The sequence below is a fragment of the Leishmania martiniquensis genome, chromosome 35 (genome assembly GCF_017916325.1).
Source record: "Leishmania martiniquensis isolate LSCM1 chromosome 35, whole genome shotgun sequence".
Taxonomy (NCBI): domain Eukaryota; phylum Euglenozoa; class Kinetoplastea; order Trypanosomatida; family Trypanosomatidae; genus Leishmania; species Leishmania martiniquensis.
In genome coordinates, this window is record NC_090170.1 from 57,301 (window position 1) to 73,275 (window position 15,975).

The 15,975-nt window shown below is 52.2% G+C and overlaps 8 protein-coding genes across 8 annotated transcripts; all 8 read right to left on the reverse strand.

Annotated features, from left to right (window-relative positions):
- Positions 1-672: 672 nt before the first annotated feature.
- LSCM1_00769 (uncharacterized protein) lies at positions 673-1,227 on the reverse strand (the record flags this gene model as incomplete). Its single annotated transcript, XM_067318407.1, has 1 exon — positions 673-1,227. The coding sequence occupies one exon, from the start codon at positions 1,225-1,227 to the stop codon at positions 673-675; it is 555 nt and encodes a 184-aa protein (XP_067174512.1).
- A 794-nt stretch (positions 1,228-2,021) lies between these two features.
- On the reverse strand, positions 2,022-3,368 carry LSCM1_00770 (uncharacterized protein; the record flags this gene model as incomplete). The annotated part of the gene is made up of 1 exon (XM_067318408.1): positions 2,022-3,368. One exon carries the CDS (start codon positions 3,366-3,368, stop codon positions 2,022-2,024), a length of 1,347 nt encoding a protein of 448 aa, XP_067174513.1.
- A 706-nt stretch (positions 3,369-4,074) lies between these two features.
- On the reverse strand, positions 4,075-4,635 carry LSCM1_00771 (uncharacterized protein; the record flags this gene model as incomplete). Its single annotated transcript, XM_067318409.1, has 1 exon — positions 4,075-4,635. One exon carries the CDS (start codon positions 4,633-4,635, stop codon positions 4,075-4,077), a length of 561 nt encoding a protein of 186 aa, XP_067174514.1.
- Positions 4,636-5,536: 901 nt separating this feature from the next.
- LSCM1_00772 (uncharacterized protein) lies at positions 5,537-5,896 on the reverse strand (the record flags this gene model as incomplete). The annotated part of the gene is made up of 1 exon (XM_067318410.1): positions 5,537-5,896. One exon carries the CDS (start codon positions 5,894-5,896, stop codon positions 5,537-5,539), a length of 360 nt encoding a protein of 119 aa, XP_067174515.1.
- A 676-nt stretch (positions 5,897-6,572) lies between these two features.
- On the reverse strand, positions 6,573-7,445 carry LSCM1_00773 (uncharacterized protein; the record flags this gene model as incomplete). Its single annotated transcript, XM_067318411.1, has 1 exon — positions 6,573-7,445. One exon carries the CDS (start codon positions 7,443-7,445, stop codon positions 6,573-6,575), a length of 873 nt encoding a protein of 290 aa, XP_067174516.1.
- Positions 7,446-8,257: 812 nt separating this feature from the next.
- On the reverse strand, positions 8,258-9,205 carry LSCM1_00774 (uncharacterized protein; the record flags this gene model as incomplete). Its single annotated transcript, XM_067318412.1, has 1 exon — positions 8,258-9,205. The coding sequence occupies one exon, from the start codon at positions 9,203-9,205 to the stop codon at positions 8,258-8,260; it is 948 nt and encodes a 315-aa protein (XP_067174517.1).
- Positions 9,206-9,654: 449 nt separating this feature from the next.
- Positions 9,655-10,680, reverse strand: LSCM1_00775 (uncharacterized protein; the record flags this gene model as incomplete). Its single annotated transcript, XM_067318413.1, has 1 exon — positions 9,655-10,680. The coding sequence occupies one exon, from the start codon at positions 10,678-10,680 to the stop codon at positions 9,655-9,657; it is 1,026 nt and encodes a 341-aa protein (XP_067174518.1).
- Positions 10,681-11,444: 764 nt separating this feature from the next.
- Positions 11,445-14,033, reverse strand: LSCM1_00776 (uncharacterized protein; the record flags this gene model as incomplete). Its single annotated transcript, XM_067318414.1, has 1 exon — positions 11,445-14,033. One exon carries the CDS (start codon positions 14,031-14,033, stop codon positions 11,445-11,447), a length of 2,589 nt encoding a protein of 862 aa, XP_067174519.1.
- Positions 14,034-15,975: the final 1,942 nt, after the last annotated feature.

The following is a 15,975-nucleotide window of genomic DNA, read 5'->3' on the forward strand; positions in this document are numbered from 1 at the left end:
GAGCAGCGCAGAAAAGCGGAAGAGGAGAGACGAGGACGATATGAAAGATGTGTGACATGAGCGCATCTCCCAGCACATCTATCGAAGCGGCAGATCATGTATGCAACAGATGCGAAGTCTAGGAGGTATTTACAAGAAAAAAACGACGCGAGCTGGCGACTCAACAACGCCCATGCTGGCTGTCTCGCATAGCGTGGAGAGACGGGCAAGGGACTACACAGTACCAGCGGTAGCAGATCTAATTCAGACACGAAGCTGTGTTTGCGCGGGCATCGCATCAGGAATCAAGTGTAGAGGAGGAAGAGGAAAACAAATACGGATAGAAGGCACAAGGAGCGATGGGTGCTCCCTCGCGTGCCCCTTCCGCGACCAGCGGGCGCCGTTTCCTCTACAGTTTCAGCCAGATACAGCACTAAAGTCTCAAACAGAAAAGATGCCAAAACTCTTCTCGCTCTCTCTCTCCACTTAGACGCCCGCCCGTTCCCTTCAGAGGTAAATGAGGCATGCTCACCCGGCAGCGGCGACGCTGTTCGATAGTGGCGCTGTTATCCATGCAGCTGCACACCGGGTGTTGCGACGAAGAGAGAGGCAGCCACGTTGGAAAGAGAGCACAAAGCACAAGAAAGATGATGTCAAACAGGCGCGCCCGTTCTGGAAGGAAGGCATGAAAGACTACAAGTTGTCACGCAGGTACTTGTTCACGCCAGTGAGGGCAGCCCGCGCCGTGTCATTGCTAACGTCGACCAAGTATGGTTCCAAGTCGTTCGCGATGGTGGCCGCATCCGTTTCGAGGATGATTCCCTCATCCAGCATCTCATCGACTGTCATGAGAAGAGCGCAGTAATTCTCTAGTAACAGGTGCGCTGTCAGCGAGGGTGTGTTGAGCTCCTGGCGCAGTGCATCTACCAGCCCTACCAACACGTTAGACAGCACCACCTCATTCTCCGAGCCGGCGCCAATAACAATAATCGTCACATCCTCACTGATGTGGAAGAGAACAATGTGCCCCTCCACCACGAGAATTTCGCTCTCGTAAGCAACGTGGTTGCCCCGTCGGGGGTCGTGAATTGCTTGGAAGATGGAATTCTCCAGTGAGCGCTGCTTTTCAAGAGACGCAAGCGCCTTGGACGACTCGGGAGTGTCTCCTCCGATGAAGTACTTGGCGAAGATGCGGCTACCGGTGTTGTCCAGCGCCATCACTGCCTGTACGCGGTGCAGGAAGGTCATGGCAATGATGAGAGCGGTGCGAGCCCACACGTTTGAGTGGCTCCCTGTTTATTGTGAAAGGGTGAAGAACGGTAAAAAAATGTGAAGCGGCGAGAAGAGACTGCAGGTGGACACACGCACGTCTGTGAGAAAAAATGGATAGCAGTCTCGCGCGTGCACACACACAAAGGCAGAAGAGCCTCTTTGATTTGTTACCTGTTGAACTTGCACAGCTTCCACGCAACAACGTCAGTTCAAAAGGAACGCATATATATGTATATATATATATATATGTATAGAGAGCATGTAGAGAAGCAATGGAGGAGTCACAAAGCAAGAGAGGTCGGCTAGGTAATCGCTGTGCTTCGCGTTGCCGAGAGGTAGAGTGGCACACACGTGGCGAAGCACAATCATGTTAGGTCTCAGTTGAATGATGCCACAGAATTGGTTGCCGCCGACGAGGGTGGTCGAAAGCGCCACAGCTAAGCGACGGAGATGAAAATGCTGAAGTGAGTCGTCGAATGCGCTCAGTCAACTGGGTAGCAAGTATTACAATCGAAAAGCGCACACCCTGGCAACGGTACCAATGTCGCATACCAACGTATAGTGCTGCAGGTACACCAATACCGGCATTGGCGTTGTGTGTGTGTGTAAGCAAGAGGGACACACAGAGCAGCCGCCAAAGAAGCTGAGTCGAAAAGAAGCGGTAAGGGCCCAAAGCCTACACAAGGGAGCAAAAGGAAAGAGGAGGAAGGCGTCGTTGGCAAGGGCGGCGGGAATCCGATAAACGCGCCAAATCGTTGTACGAAGCCCCTCTAGATGGGCCCATTGTCCTCGTCCTCGTCGATGATTACGTCATTCGTACACAGCGGGTGTAGTGTCAGCCACGGGATGGAGAGCACAAAAACAGCGAGCAGCGCATATTGAAGAGCTTGGACGACATGCTTGGCCCCGAACATGTGAGGAAGGGTGATAGCAAAGACACTGTGCACAAAGGTAGATGCTGCATACGTGGAGAAGCTCACGGTGCACAGGTGCAGCACGGCTAACGCGGAGCAGAGGAGCAATAGCGCGTTGAACAAGAGCGCATTCAGCATGGTTCCACGGACTCGTAAAGGATACACAGGAAGAACAAGTACGTGTCCGCTCACTGAACGACAGCCAGCAACTGTACACCACATGAGGTACATAGCGCAATAGGCGTAGACCAGCGTGGCCAGCATTGGAAGGCAGTCGTTTAAGAAGCAAATCATGCGGTCCATGAGTGGGAAAACATTCAGTATGTTCGACAGAAGGATGTGAAGCACCCACAGTAGCGTTGCGATGCCGTTGACGACGCCTATCGCAGCCGCCATGTAGCAACGAAGTATGCGGGCGCCGGAGAGATTGTACGCCGCTTCGTTGCGCTCACTTTGCCGTTCCACCTCGCGAACCTTGCGCCTGAAAAGAAAAATCCTCTGGCACTGTTTATGATTGGGACGACTGACTCCTACTTGCGCATCGAGGCGTCGCCCTGCGTCGAGAAGGTGCTGAACCTCAAGGTTCAACCTGATACGAGTGAGGTCGTACTCCGCCTTGGTAATCGTACGCGGGCGGTTGACAAAGGCCGAAATGAGGTGGAGCGGCACGGCAGCAAGTCCCACCCCTGCGAAGATAAAAAAAAAGCACCAGCCGAACGAAGAGGCAGTGGCAACGAAGTATACGAACGGTGGCACACGACTGAGAGTGCCTCCCTTTGCGTCGAGTTGATCACCCCAGAGCCACAACGCGCCAAAGGCGGCAGCAAACGTCGCATTTATAGCCACCACCACGACCAAGGATGAGCGCACCTGCGCCCAAACGCTGCTTTGCGTGGGTGACCAGCTTTCGTAGAAGACAAACGCGAACGGTCCGCCAACGAACAAAAGAAAGTACGCGGCAGCCAACATCCCCTTCCAGGCCCAGGCAAAGTTGAGCGACGGTCTGTCGTCCATCAATGCCACCTCCAAGGGCAGCAGTAGCACCATGTAGCAGGCCACACAGAGTGTCACTACCACGAGCACTCGTGGGAGCCACGCATCGCCGTCTTCCTCCTCTGCGCTAAATCTGCAAACGGCGTGTACGGAGAGAAAGAGAATCAACGCAGCGACGATGCCTGCTGCAGTCCAGTCCACAACAAGCATGGGCTGGTGCTGCCTCAGCAAGGGATGCACAAAAATGTATATAAAAGAAGCAAATGTTCGTATGGGGCCGTGTGGAGTCGGTGAGGAGATCGCATTCGGGAAAGATGAACCCGCGCCGTTTACCTCGCTCGATTGTGCAGCCGAGAGAAAAGACACACCTGAGATACTACAATGGGTGCTTGTACCAGTGCGTCTGTAAGGCCACAGTTGCCCGTACCTATAGTAAAGGAGGAGGAGAAGGGATAACAAAGCGAGCGCTGTACCCTGCGCACTATGCACCCACTCTAGAGACGTCGAATCTCCCTATCCAACCCTGAGATTCTAATGCACAAAGCAGACACAAATAGGAGATCCATGGTCGAACGAGCGTGGAACAGAAGCCTGAACGGAAAGATGCAATTAATGTGCATCCATAAGACTTTTTCCCAGCATCTCCCTCGGGCGGGCGGCGCAACGGCACCAACGCAGCAGCAGCCGACGGGCGACGCGGCTCCCTCACAATCTGAGCCTCGTCACCTTTTCGTTCAAGTACCTTACTAATGTCATCTTCTGTCTTATTTCTCGTATTCTTCTATGTCACTCACAGAAGTGCAGGACAATCACCAGCCAAAAAAAGCACATGTACAGTGCCGTCGCAGAGACTTAAATGTGCCACTCACCGGTTCTGTGGCCCAAATCTCCTCCCCTTCAGTAGCCTTTGGCAGCGCTAGCTTGAGAAGTACATGCGCTCCGAGACGTCGTCCACAATCCACGAAATGCCGTCGAGCAACCCCTCGCCAGTTCTTGCACTGCACGCGCAGAGGTGAACGTGACGCTTGCCTTGTCGAATCGTGTCGACATCCAGTAAGCGGGCAACCTCCTGCGGCGACAACGCAGTGGGGATGTCGATCTTGTTGAGGAGGAGTAGCAAACTTGCCCCGGCTAGCCGCTCCTCCTGCAGGAGTCGATGGAGCTCCTCCTTGCACACTCTTAGGCGCTCCATGTCGTTGCTGTCGACCACCCACACAAGTCCATCCGTGCTTTCGAAATAGTTGCGCCAGTAGCTGCGCAAGCTTTGCTGGCCACCGACATCCCAAACGTTCAGAGTGCACCCACGAAACGTCAGCGCAGTAATTTGAAATCCCAAAGTGGGACTAATCGAGCTTGTGTCTCTTCCGCAGAACTTTTTGACGCACGTTGTTTTGCCGGCGTTGTCAAGACCAAGCATAAGGATACGCATCTCCCGCTCCTTACGCTTTGTCTTCTTGATGATAGAGAGAAGCCCCATTGTGCCAGGCAACGAAGATGCGTCAGCTGGTAAGTGGAGTCTATAATAAGAAATGGCAGCGACCAAGAATGCCACACATGCATGCACATACACAAGAAAGCAAATTACTTTCCAAGCTTCACAGCATCACACACTCTGAGTGCGGCAGGTTAGGCGATCCCCAAAAAGGGGGAATGTAAGAGAGGACAGCTTTCTGTCTCTAAACAGCAATTGCGCATGTTCGCCGAGACGTCTACAATACTTTGCTCAGAGAGAGAGAGCAGTGCTGCCTGCGCGGCGAGGAATCGGCGTGGTGAGTGTGCCCCCCCTCTTTCCCTCGTTCCGCAGGGAGGTACAAGAGAGTAAGGTGAGCAGATGATTGACGAAGGAGCCGATAGAAGAGGGAGTGATGAAATAGGAACGGTACGCCACGAGAAAGCAGGGACATGGCAGAGGAGGTGTACGCCAATCAGGCGCGCCCTGCCCCTTTACGGCTAGGGTGACACCCCCAGCTCGCGCTTGCGTCGATTAGCATCACCTGAAATAGAGAGGATCACCTCAGTTGTGATCCGCGCAAGCCGAAAAGTGGCGATGCAGTCGTGAATGATACTGCCGGTAAGAGGCGAGACGCGCGAGAGCCGTTCTATGCTCATTTCAATGGGGGCAACGAAACAGGACAACCTGTCGCGCGTGACTCCATTTTTTGTGGCGGCGCCCGTTTGATTTATGCTTAGCCTTCCTACTCGCTACGAGAAATTTTTACCACTACAGACAAGAATAAGAACGAAAAGATATCGTCGAAATCACTGGGAACTCAGATGGCTAGAGTGATCCTCAGCGAAAGGCAATGACAGCGAGAGGCAGGGGGTTGTGCAACTATGGCAGCCCACTCCTATCTTAGTGCACTTATACATCCAAAATATTACCACCACGCTGCCTTTCGGATGCTGTCGTCGTAGGCTTCGATACTCTTGTGAAGGAAGTGCATAAAGGCAAAGATGGGGAGCATAGACAGCACGTAGAACTGGATCATGTTGTACAGCCAGGTGCCCCAGCGAGAGCCGATGGAAAAGTAGGTACGCACCTGCATGAAGTCTGAGTACCGCTGCTCGACGCCAGCGACATCCCAGGCCTTATTGAAATCGCGCTTGTGGTACTTGGACTCCGTCGCTTCGTACTCGAGGCGACGCTTCTGCTCCGTGCGACCCCAGCCGTACAGCGTGGGGCCCGGTCGAGCTGGAGCCCGGTTCACCTGGCAGCGAAGCAGCGAGCGGCGCAGCATTGTGACGGTCTGAGGGAAGTCGACGGGGATGTGTTGAGACTCTAGAGAAGAAACTACGGTGGAGGATACTCAATGCGAGGGTGCCCCGTTAGTTCACTTGTCGTACTACTGGCGATAATGTAAGAAGTAAGATGGCGCGGAGGCGAAGCGCAACGGATAGAGGAAAGGCCACGAGCACCAAGAAAGATTCCCAGGGCCATAGAAGGGGTAATGAGGCTCAGAGGTGCAGGCAGGAACGTGCAAAAAAAAGTGTGTGGGCTTCACCAGGCACGGCAGGCGTGAGCACGCAGACTGCGCGCAGGGGTTCTGTGGTCCCGTTCTCAGCATGCAACGATGCCTCCTCCTACGGTCGTGCAGTCGCTTTTGGGGGCGGAGCAATGAGGATGAAGTGCGATCCTTGTAAAGCAACCCTTTCTATCATTCTTTTTTGTCTGATAATACTTGTGACTAATACCTCCACCCCTTTGCGCAACAAATCCTGAGAACGCCTGGAGCAGGGGAGACGATGAAATGAGGGGAAGGCGCGTTCAGCTCGGCTCGTGTGGCACGCACGTCTTGGTGTAAGAACGCGCCTGTGCTTGCGCAAGCATCAAGATCCCCTCTCGAGATGAAAAGTGGAGGGCTATAGCAGTGTACACTGAGACAGGTGACCCACGTCATCGCATGCGTGAACAACTCACAGCCGTCGAGAAAAGTGACGCCCGCTGTGGGCGCCACGGTATGTGCGGCCACTAGGAAGGCCGATGGACCCACCCATGAACTTGAAGAGACTGTAGGTCAATGCAAAGGGAACGGAGCTTTTAAACGTGGTACGCAGAACTCCGTTGAAAAAGAAGCGCAAGCCCTCCTCCTGTGCCGAAGAACGAAAAACGCCAGCCGCCTCGCGAAACACAGTCACCTCAGCCGCCACGTAGCCTCGCAGTGCGTGAACGCCGCCGGGACGCTCGCTGTGGTAAGTAGACGAACGCACTGTGTTGCGCATCGGTGCTGTTAGAAAGGTCAGGAGTGCGTGAATGCGAAAGGCATTCCAGAAGTCTTCACCGAAAGATCGGCTGCGTGTCTGCTGCAGTACGGCAAGAGAAATACCGTGCCAGAGCACCCCCACTGCCGAGGCCGCCAGCGCTCCGGGGAAAAATGAAAGCACGCCATAATGCTTCATGCTGAGCACGATGCAGTCCAGTAGGCCTGAGTACCCTCGCTGCCCTAGCTTCCTGTAACGAGAGTCGGCACCATTCATTCGATGGGCAACTGTCCGCACGAACGTCTTTGTGTAGCCCAGTAAAAAGCCACCAAGAAGGCAACCGGTGGCCCCACCTGCGGCAAAAACGTACCCAAAGTACAACGCTGCATGCGGTGCAGCCAGCATCATGGGCTGCGAGGGGCTTCCAAGCATACCCCTGTACCGTTTTGCAAAGTAGTACCCCAGATCCTTCGCGGCTGGCAGATGGCGTACATCGACCGATTTCACCAAGTCGCGGTACGGGTACAGTGCGAAGATGATGAAGACGCTGCTGCCGTACGCCAGGGCCCCAGTGAGCAGAGAAGACATGGCTCTCTTCAGCGATTTCCCTTCCTAGCTCTCGAGGCGCAAACCCTGAAGGGCAATATTTAGCATAAATATAAAAACCCCAAGCCGCAAAGTTCTGTGAGCCGAAATTTGACTAGAGCGAAGCTCACGAATGCCTCACAAAGTTACTCCGCCCCTGAAAGGGGAAAAAGCGCCATAAAGGAAAAACAAATAGAGTACGATAGGTGCCAGAAATGTTGGGTTCGGTACAAGGTGATGGAAAACACTGATCCTGAGTCCTCGAGAGAGCCGAGGATATCCGGGTAATCATTGCTGCTCAGCAAAGCGACGAGCATTGAGACGGAGGCCAGAGACTATGTCGACTCTTCAATTCGTCGAGGATATGCCAATAGGGCTCTATGAGAACTTCTTCAGGCTACCCAATGAGCTCGCCCCTCATCAAGTTCTGGGCACAGTCTCACAGAAACACTATCTGTGGACGGCGAGCTCCTTTATGTTACGGCATCTATTGTGCATCTATCCCAATATGCCTGCTCTAGAGTACGCGCGCATACACACACGTGCGCATCAAGAGTGCTTATCATCTGTGCTCATGGAAAAGAAAATGCAAAGCTGTCAGGGAATACTTATGAGCAGGTAAATGAGCGCACAAACATAAATCTGGGATGAGGATAGCGGACTTGCACGAAAGTACGGTGCTGAGACCCGCGCGCATTGCATATGTAGTGTGTCCAAATCACTAAAAAGGAGGCTTGTTTTTCATCGCATGAAGGCTCGTGCTGCTTAAGCCCCTGCAACATTTGTTGTCTTCGGTGAACAGTCGTCCACTGCGCTCACACTGGTTGAAAAATGGATTCACTGGGTGGCAGATTAAGACTCTGCCGCAGGCCCAATCTGCCCGGGACCTGAAGCTGGTCTGCATTGAAGAGCTCCCACTGATCTATTTCGACCAACGTGAAAGCACTAGCAGCCTGTTTGATGCGCCGCGACAACTTGATGTTGTGATGAAGCAGCTGATCCTGCGAGAGCCAAAGCCCACGATGGGGCAAACTGCAAACAAAGGGATTTTTGGTAACGGCCCCGGTCAGCGCATTCATTCCAAGCGGGATTTCATCTGAAACTGTCAAGTCACTGACAGAGCTGACTTCACCTTTGATTGCTTTGCGGAGGGGCGGATGTAATTTAGCCGTCTCGATAGTTTCCACATCATCAAGCCCGATAATACTAGCCGTGAGACTGATGACGATAGCTTCATTCCCATTCTTCAGCTGAAGGTAGCCCGATTCTAGGCCTGGGTGGTTCTTTTGAAGCCAAAATGGAGAAGAGAAGTTGAGATCAGCCGCAGCAGCTTGAAGATTATCAACAACCTCCTCACGCGCGAAGAACAAACCGCTACGCCCGCAGCGGGGAAAAACAGGAGGCTTTCTATACTTGCTTATATCTCCAGGCAGCGCCTTCTCGAGGAAAAACGCACGCGGCTCGAATTCGTCGGCGGAGTCACCTGCGTTGATGAAGTGAGATGGGAGGGGAAGTGTGAAGCGTGTCGGGGCGTCAACTTCCAGTAATCTGCACACCGCCCATGCAGGCACGAAGCGCTGCACCGTAGCGTTCTTCGCGAACTGGTCATAATAGTCGCGACTGTGATTCTTTAGCTGGGCAAGTAGGGCCATTGCGTTGTGGCTTTGAAACGCCAAATCGCCGGACAAAGCGTTGCGCAGCCTGCCAAGCTGCTGACTGGGTGTCAACGTCTTCGCTGCCGGGGCCTTGCGCCGATAAGACATCGCCAAAACGCTTTGAGCTCTGGGGAAGTTACACAGGAAGAAATGAGCTCTTCGTTGTCAAGAATCTGGGACAGAGTCAATATGCAGCATTGCTGTTCCTTCTCACTGCAGCTGCGCCGTAGCCAACCCAAAGAGAGATCGTAAATGAAGTAGCAGAGAGGTGGACGGTAGAGCCGGCATTGTGTTGATCTCAAAAAAGGAGCTACCTCACGAATCAGCAAGAGCAACCCCCATGGAGCGATCAAAGACAAATTCTATCTTGACAAAAGCGCAGTGCGTATTAGCCGCGCGGCCGACGGCCTTCTAGTTCTACTTTGTTTTAACGAAAACAAGACACAAGAGCAGATGTACAAGGCCAGTTAGTGCAGAAAGCAGAAATGAAGCCGAGCCACTGAAAAGTGAGGGAGACAAGAATGCACAGCAAGCAGAAGAACCAAGAGACGGCATGTTCAAGATATCCCTGCTGACTTATGTGTTCGATACTCGATGCTTATATTTGCACGCGGTAGCTGCAGGACTCTATGGATCCTGCTTTCTAGCTCCGTCATCACCGCCTCTACATCAAGATCGGGAAGCGACTCGAGAGCCTCGCCAACACTCCTTAGAACACTTTTGCACTGCATCGCAAGAACTTTCCGCTCCATTTCCGCATGCGCACAGCTCTCCCGTTGCAAATCCGTTTCCTTGCGTGTGCGGCCTGCTAGATCTATTTCCTGCAAGCGCAGCAGATCTTCCGCATAGTACAACTGTGCGTTGCGCTCCTGTTGCTCGCCAAGATGGCGCCTCAGACGAGCTGCAGTACCTTGAAAAAAGCTGCTCAGGAGGCTACTTCTCTCTTCTTGCTCGTCGACAAGAAGGATAACACGCGCAGCATATTCATCTCTTTCAAAGAGAGTAATATCCCCCGTACAGCTAGCTTCGAGGCCGAGATCGCACCCTCGCATCTGCAGACGGTGATCTGTGCTGGGAAAATCAGCGAGAGATTCATGCAAGGGGCTCTCCGCGTCGCGACTGAGTTGCAGCTCTGCCAGCACCGTCTTCTTGGATGCTGCCAGCCCTGCTTCAAACAGCGCTTTGCTCTTCTGGAACGCGTTGACATTTGACCAGTGTTGTTGCTCTCTCTCCTTCAAAGAGGCTGCAAACTCCGCGCACACCCGTTCGCGCTGCTCAACCACACGAAGTTGTGACTCTAGCTGGGCTTCAAATTTGTTCAGGCGCCGCTCGCGCTCCACCAAAGTATCATTGGTATCCCTGCTTCTGTGATCCAGTAATCGAGCTAATTGGTTGGTGTTCTCACACTCAGTTTGCAGTCGACCTTCCAAAAAGGCAATGTACTTTCTCAGCTTAGCGTTGGCAGACGCCTGTTCTTCCAGTTGGTGCTGAAGATGTTTTGTTTGCCGCATATTGTGGTCAAAATACCGCCTTAGTAACCCATCCAGCTCTCCATATTTTTCAGCGTAGTCAAGACCGGCCATGACAGCCTTTCGGTAGTGACCGATGTAGCGGAAATTCGGCAGTCTAAGCGACAAGAATGCTGCGCTATAGCTACCTCATGCGGTCATTACATCAACTTATAGGAGAGGATGAAAAGGGAACCAGAAGTTTTCGAACGAGCAGCTTCATCCTCTCTTTTGCTTATAGGAAGAGTAGCGTGTGACATACAAATCATGATGCCATAGAGAAATGCGCTTGATCGTTCACGTTTTTCTCCTCCTACGTCGACGAAGCTCATAACCGCGCAGCAGAGAAAAGCTCCAGTTGCTCATGTCAAATGGATGAGTAAGTCCTCTAGTTCGAGACATTTTTGATACCATCATCGTCAGCTTTCGAGGATCCATTTGCTTACGCTTCTCAGTTCTATACAAAAGAAAGGGAAACCTCTTCAGAACTCATGCACTAGGAGCGGAAGCGAAACAAAGAGCACCACAACATAGAGTTGAGGGAGGTCTAGCGATCGTCTTGGAGGTATTATGTCCATGGCATCCTATTCGCATGTCAAGGAGGAAAGTCTAGGCATCGAAAAAAATCCAAGATGGAGAATACGTCCAAGGCAAAAGCGCCGGGCCTGTGCTTAGCAACAGCAAGTAGCCACTCCGGCGCATTTCAGGAGAAAGTAAAATAAGATTTCCGATACCCTCGGGATCTAGGACTACCTCAAAGAAAAGTAAAATCTAAAGCAGATACGCTGTGCGCCAAAATAAGGCTCTATTATGCGGTAGGGGAAAAAGCGAAGATACTCTTACTGTTGTTCCGTGTTACTCGTAGCGCTACGCTTTTTGGGGTGCCGTAAAGGGCCTTCAGTCAGGTTCAGTCGCTCCATGAAAACGGCTTCAGCCTTCGGTTGCGCAGATTCCACGAACATTGAGATACTCTTCTTCAGCGTCAAATTTTGCTGCCGCAATGCTTGCAGCTCATTTTCTTGCGACATGGCCAGCTCCATAACCCGCCTGAGCTCATCAGCTACCTTGCCGTGTGCCTCTCTGCGAGCATTGCGAAACGCATCATGGAGCTTATTGTACTTTTCGACAATGATGTCTCTATCGCGGACAACATCGTCTCTTTCAGCAAGAAGCTCCTTGATGGTGGATGCGTTGGCTGCGCAGCGAGTCTTGAGGTCGTCCAGCGCATTGCGCAGCTTTACATTTTGTTCTTTTGCAGCCGCACCGGCACTTTCTACTTCCTTTCTTGCCTTGACCTCCGCTCGAAGCTGCTGTTCACACTTTTTGCACTTCTCAGCGTATGCGTTCAGTTTTTGCTTCCAGCCTTCGCCTTCCTTGCGTTTTTCAGATAAAACGAAAGAGAGTTTAGAGTCCTGGTTGCCAAGGTGTTCTTGCAGTTGCACCAACTGCAATGTCAAAGAGGAGTTGGATTGCGCTGCTTCTGTATTCGCAGCTTCCAGCTCCTCACATTTTTTTCTCGAAAAGTCCAATGACGTGGAGACATTTTCTACCTGTGCCTTGAGTGCTTGCAACTCGGCTTCTGTAATTTCCAGCGTCTTCGCTTGCACACGAAGTTCGTTCTCCAGATCCATGACGCTTGCCTGTAGCGCTGTAATTCGCGCAGCACATTCGTGCTCTTTCTTATTGGCCGTAGCGATACCTTGCTTCAGCGAATCGTTCTCGAGCTGAAGCCGCTCGTTTTCTTCGCGCATTTCGTTCAGATTGGTGCTTAACAGCTCGTCAAGCTCCCCCAGCTCTTGCCGCATAGACTCCACTTGGTTCCTCAGCCACGCGTTGTCCTTCGAAAATGTCTCCCGCTCATGTACAACCTCGTTGAGGTGTGCTTCATGATGACGGAGTTGACTTTCCAGCATTGAAAGCGCCTTGCGCTGATCAATGACTGTCTGCTCACTAGCGCGGCAACGATTCGAGAGCGCTTTCGTCTGCTCTTGGATTTTTTCGGTGGTAAGCTCGTTTTGCTGAATGCGCTCTTCCGCCCGTTGAAGAGAGTGGCAGCTTTCAGAAAGCTGAGTCACAACTGCGTGAAAGACCTTTTCCAAGACTCCATTGATCGCTGTTTTGTGGTCGAGTAGAACCAAGTGTCGGGCAATCTGCTCCCTATGTACCACTTCCGAAAGTTGTTGCACACGGAGAGCGTCAGTCAGCTCCTGCACTGACAACCATGCAGAACTACAGTTCTGTTCCGCAAGGATGCACCTCTCCGTTGAATCACGCCTGAATGCAGCAAACTCGGCTTGTACTGCGCTGAATGCATCCGAACTTGTCCGCTTGTAATTATCAAAGTCAATTAGCGTTGTGGCATAGCTCTCTTTGATCGTGTGGAACTCTGTCTCGAGGTCCTCCTTCTGCTTTGAGGTCTCATCGAGCTGCTGACCGAGACGCAGCAGTTCGGCCTGTAGATCACACAGCACTCTACCGGTAGTTATTTCCCTGTCCTTAAGCTCTGCAATATCGCTTTCTAATACCTGAATCAGCTTCAGCTGCTGCTCTGCAGTAGCCTGTGACTCTTGTAGTGCAGCAGAGGCGGTGGCGAATTCCTGCTCTCTGAGCCGGCAGTTCTCTCGGTGTTGGCGGACATCATCTTCAGAGGTTACTAGACGTACAGTTAGTAATTCAACTTGTTCAGCGAGCGTCCTCTGCTCATTGAGGCCGCTTTGAAGTTGCTGTGCCAGCTTCTCTTTTGCTGAAACAAGTTGACTGGTGCTGTTCCGCAGTGACTCGTTCTCTTCGTTGAGCTTCTTCACGCTCGCAAGCAGTCGCTCCATCCCAGAGGACACATTCTCTCCAGCGTTACGAAGAGCGTCATTTTCAGCGGTCGCCTGCGCCAGCGACGCTCGCAGATGATCGATTGCCGCGGCATCCGCTTTTCTTGCCGCCAGCATATCCTTCAACTCTGCCTGGAATTTAGAAACGAGGTGCTCGAAATCCATCACACGCTGCGAAGACGAGGAAAGATCACGTTCAGCAGAAGCCAAGCTTTCTAGAAGTTCCGTGTTTTTCCGTTCAACTTCAAGATACTTTTGCTGCTCTTCCTGAATATCTGTGGAGTACTTCAGAGCCAACTGCTGCGCAACATCCAGTTCTTCTTTTAGGCAGGCTACCATTTCTTCACGGTTTGCTAGTGCCGCTTTCTCTGCTGAGTTGTTTTTCTCCATGTCCAAAAGCTTTCGTCGCAGCTCCGTATTCTCTGCACTCCACTGCTCGACGACCTCAAGCGCCTCGTGCTTCAGCAATTTCAGCTCATCCTCAGCGCGGTCCTTTTGACCTATTGCAGCTGACAAATCGTACTGTGCCTTGCATAGCTCTTCCTCCAGCTGAGAGATGCGCTGGGCGAGAACACTGTTAACACAATCTTGTTTCTGCGGCATTTCTGAGCCTTCGACTCCTGAGAAAGAGAGGGTGCAAAGAGAGGAAAGTTCAAGAGACACCAAACCCACTAACATCATTTCCGCATGTTAATCTTAGCCGCCGATGGTGCTTGCGGCCTCGAAAAAAAAGTCATTCAGTAACTTTTCTTTCTAGGGTACCACAACCTAGCAAGGCTTTTTTCGTTTTGCGTGTGCATCCGGCTATAGATGATGCGCCGAACGCCGCTCCGCCCCACAGCCCGCGGCGGGCCCATCGCGTGGCTGCGGAGCAGCCGTAGAGAAGCCCTACCGCAACGCCGCCGGCTCAGTGGCCGGAGCGCCGCATCTGACTTAAACGCTGCACAGACACACACCACACACACACACACACCAAGCTTGCAGGTCACCTCACAGCCGCGCCCATGATGCCGGCCGACACGAGTGGCGCATCTCTCGGTGCGGCTTAGGCACCCCACACGAGTAGGCAGTAAGGGCGAGGCGAGACGCGGCCAAGCCCCGCCAGCGCTCCGTCCCTCGTGAGGATGGCACAAGCACGCCCGACGCCCACGGGCCGCTTAGGCGGCACGCCATTGAGGACATGACTGCTGGCATCAGCAGCGACGGGGCGCTCCGACGTGGCCACGGCGTACGCACTGGACTCTTCTTCCACCACCGCCCGACGGGGTTCATGATCGGCGGGGCCGACTGCCTGGCCCCCCACGGGGAATGGCGTAGTGACTCTGGACTTTGCTGCGTTCAATGAAGTGAACGATATGTAACGCAGGAAAGTAGAGGAGCCGCACGCAATAATGGGAGGAAGCAAATGGCGCGCAGGTACTTCTTGAGAATTGGAAAGCAGGCTGGCAGTGTTAAATGGTGAGTGACTGTATATGTTGCCATCAAAGGTGCCAACAAGCTCTTGGGCAGAAGTTGTTCCAAACCAAGGTGATATCTTTATCTCTTGTGACAATTGGGAAAGCTCATGCTCGCGCGCTGCAAGTTTCGCTCAGCGAATTCGAGGCTCTCGCCCGGAGGTTACCTGTCGAGACTGGGTCGTTTTTATGAACTTCTCAATAGTGCCTCCCCGTGTACCAGCACTGGGGCAGGTGTTGTTGTAGAACTTTTATTCCGTATTTTGGTAGATTTCAGTTCGGAAGCTCCAAGGGTGGCTTTTTCTATGTGGAGTTCCATGTGTATTTGGGGGGGGGAGGAAGCGAGTTGTGCCCTGAGGCAGCCCTGTGGCTGGTAGTTAACTCTGCAGAAGGAAAAGGTATTAGGATTGTTGGTACTTGCAGATTTCCGCTGCACTTCTTCCCAGGATATTGTGCGGCGTATTAAGTGTACACACATCTTGTAAGCATCCTAATGATGAGGAACTCGAAAAAAAATCTAACTAGTGGAACCCTATGAAGTGAAAATAGCATCCTACTTTGGTAGTGTAAGGTCTTCGCTGCACAGCTCCATCCTTATTAGCGAATCTCCCGCTAATGGGTACTGGAACTTTGAGCCCAAATTAAGTAGTGCCTCAGGCTTACTACCCGTTTCTAAAATGAAAAGCGACGATTTCATAAAGCAGCTAATGCGCAGCGCAACGAGGATGATTTCTAGACAGAAAAGTAGGTGCATTAGCGAACAGTTTACATACTTCGACTAGTGTTCAGACGAAGTTGCAGAAAGAACATCATTTTCCTTTCAGCGCACTATCTTCTATAAAGAAGCCCCCTGTGCTAGATTTTAGTTGAACGAAAACAATTCAGTCAATTGGTCAATCTTTTTCGATTGCTATGGTTGCTGTGCCCATCATTACCTTCAAGATTTTTTCAATTTGTGTTGTATCATTTATTCCGACTAATATCACAAATAGCTGTAATCGGTAGGTGCTTCGAAAATTGACTAGTCTCCATCGCCCTTGCTATGTATATGGTAGAAGGGTTGACCTGCTCGGTAGTACACATACACACAC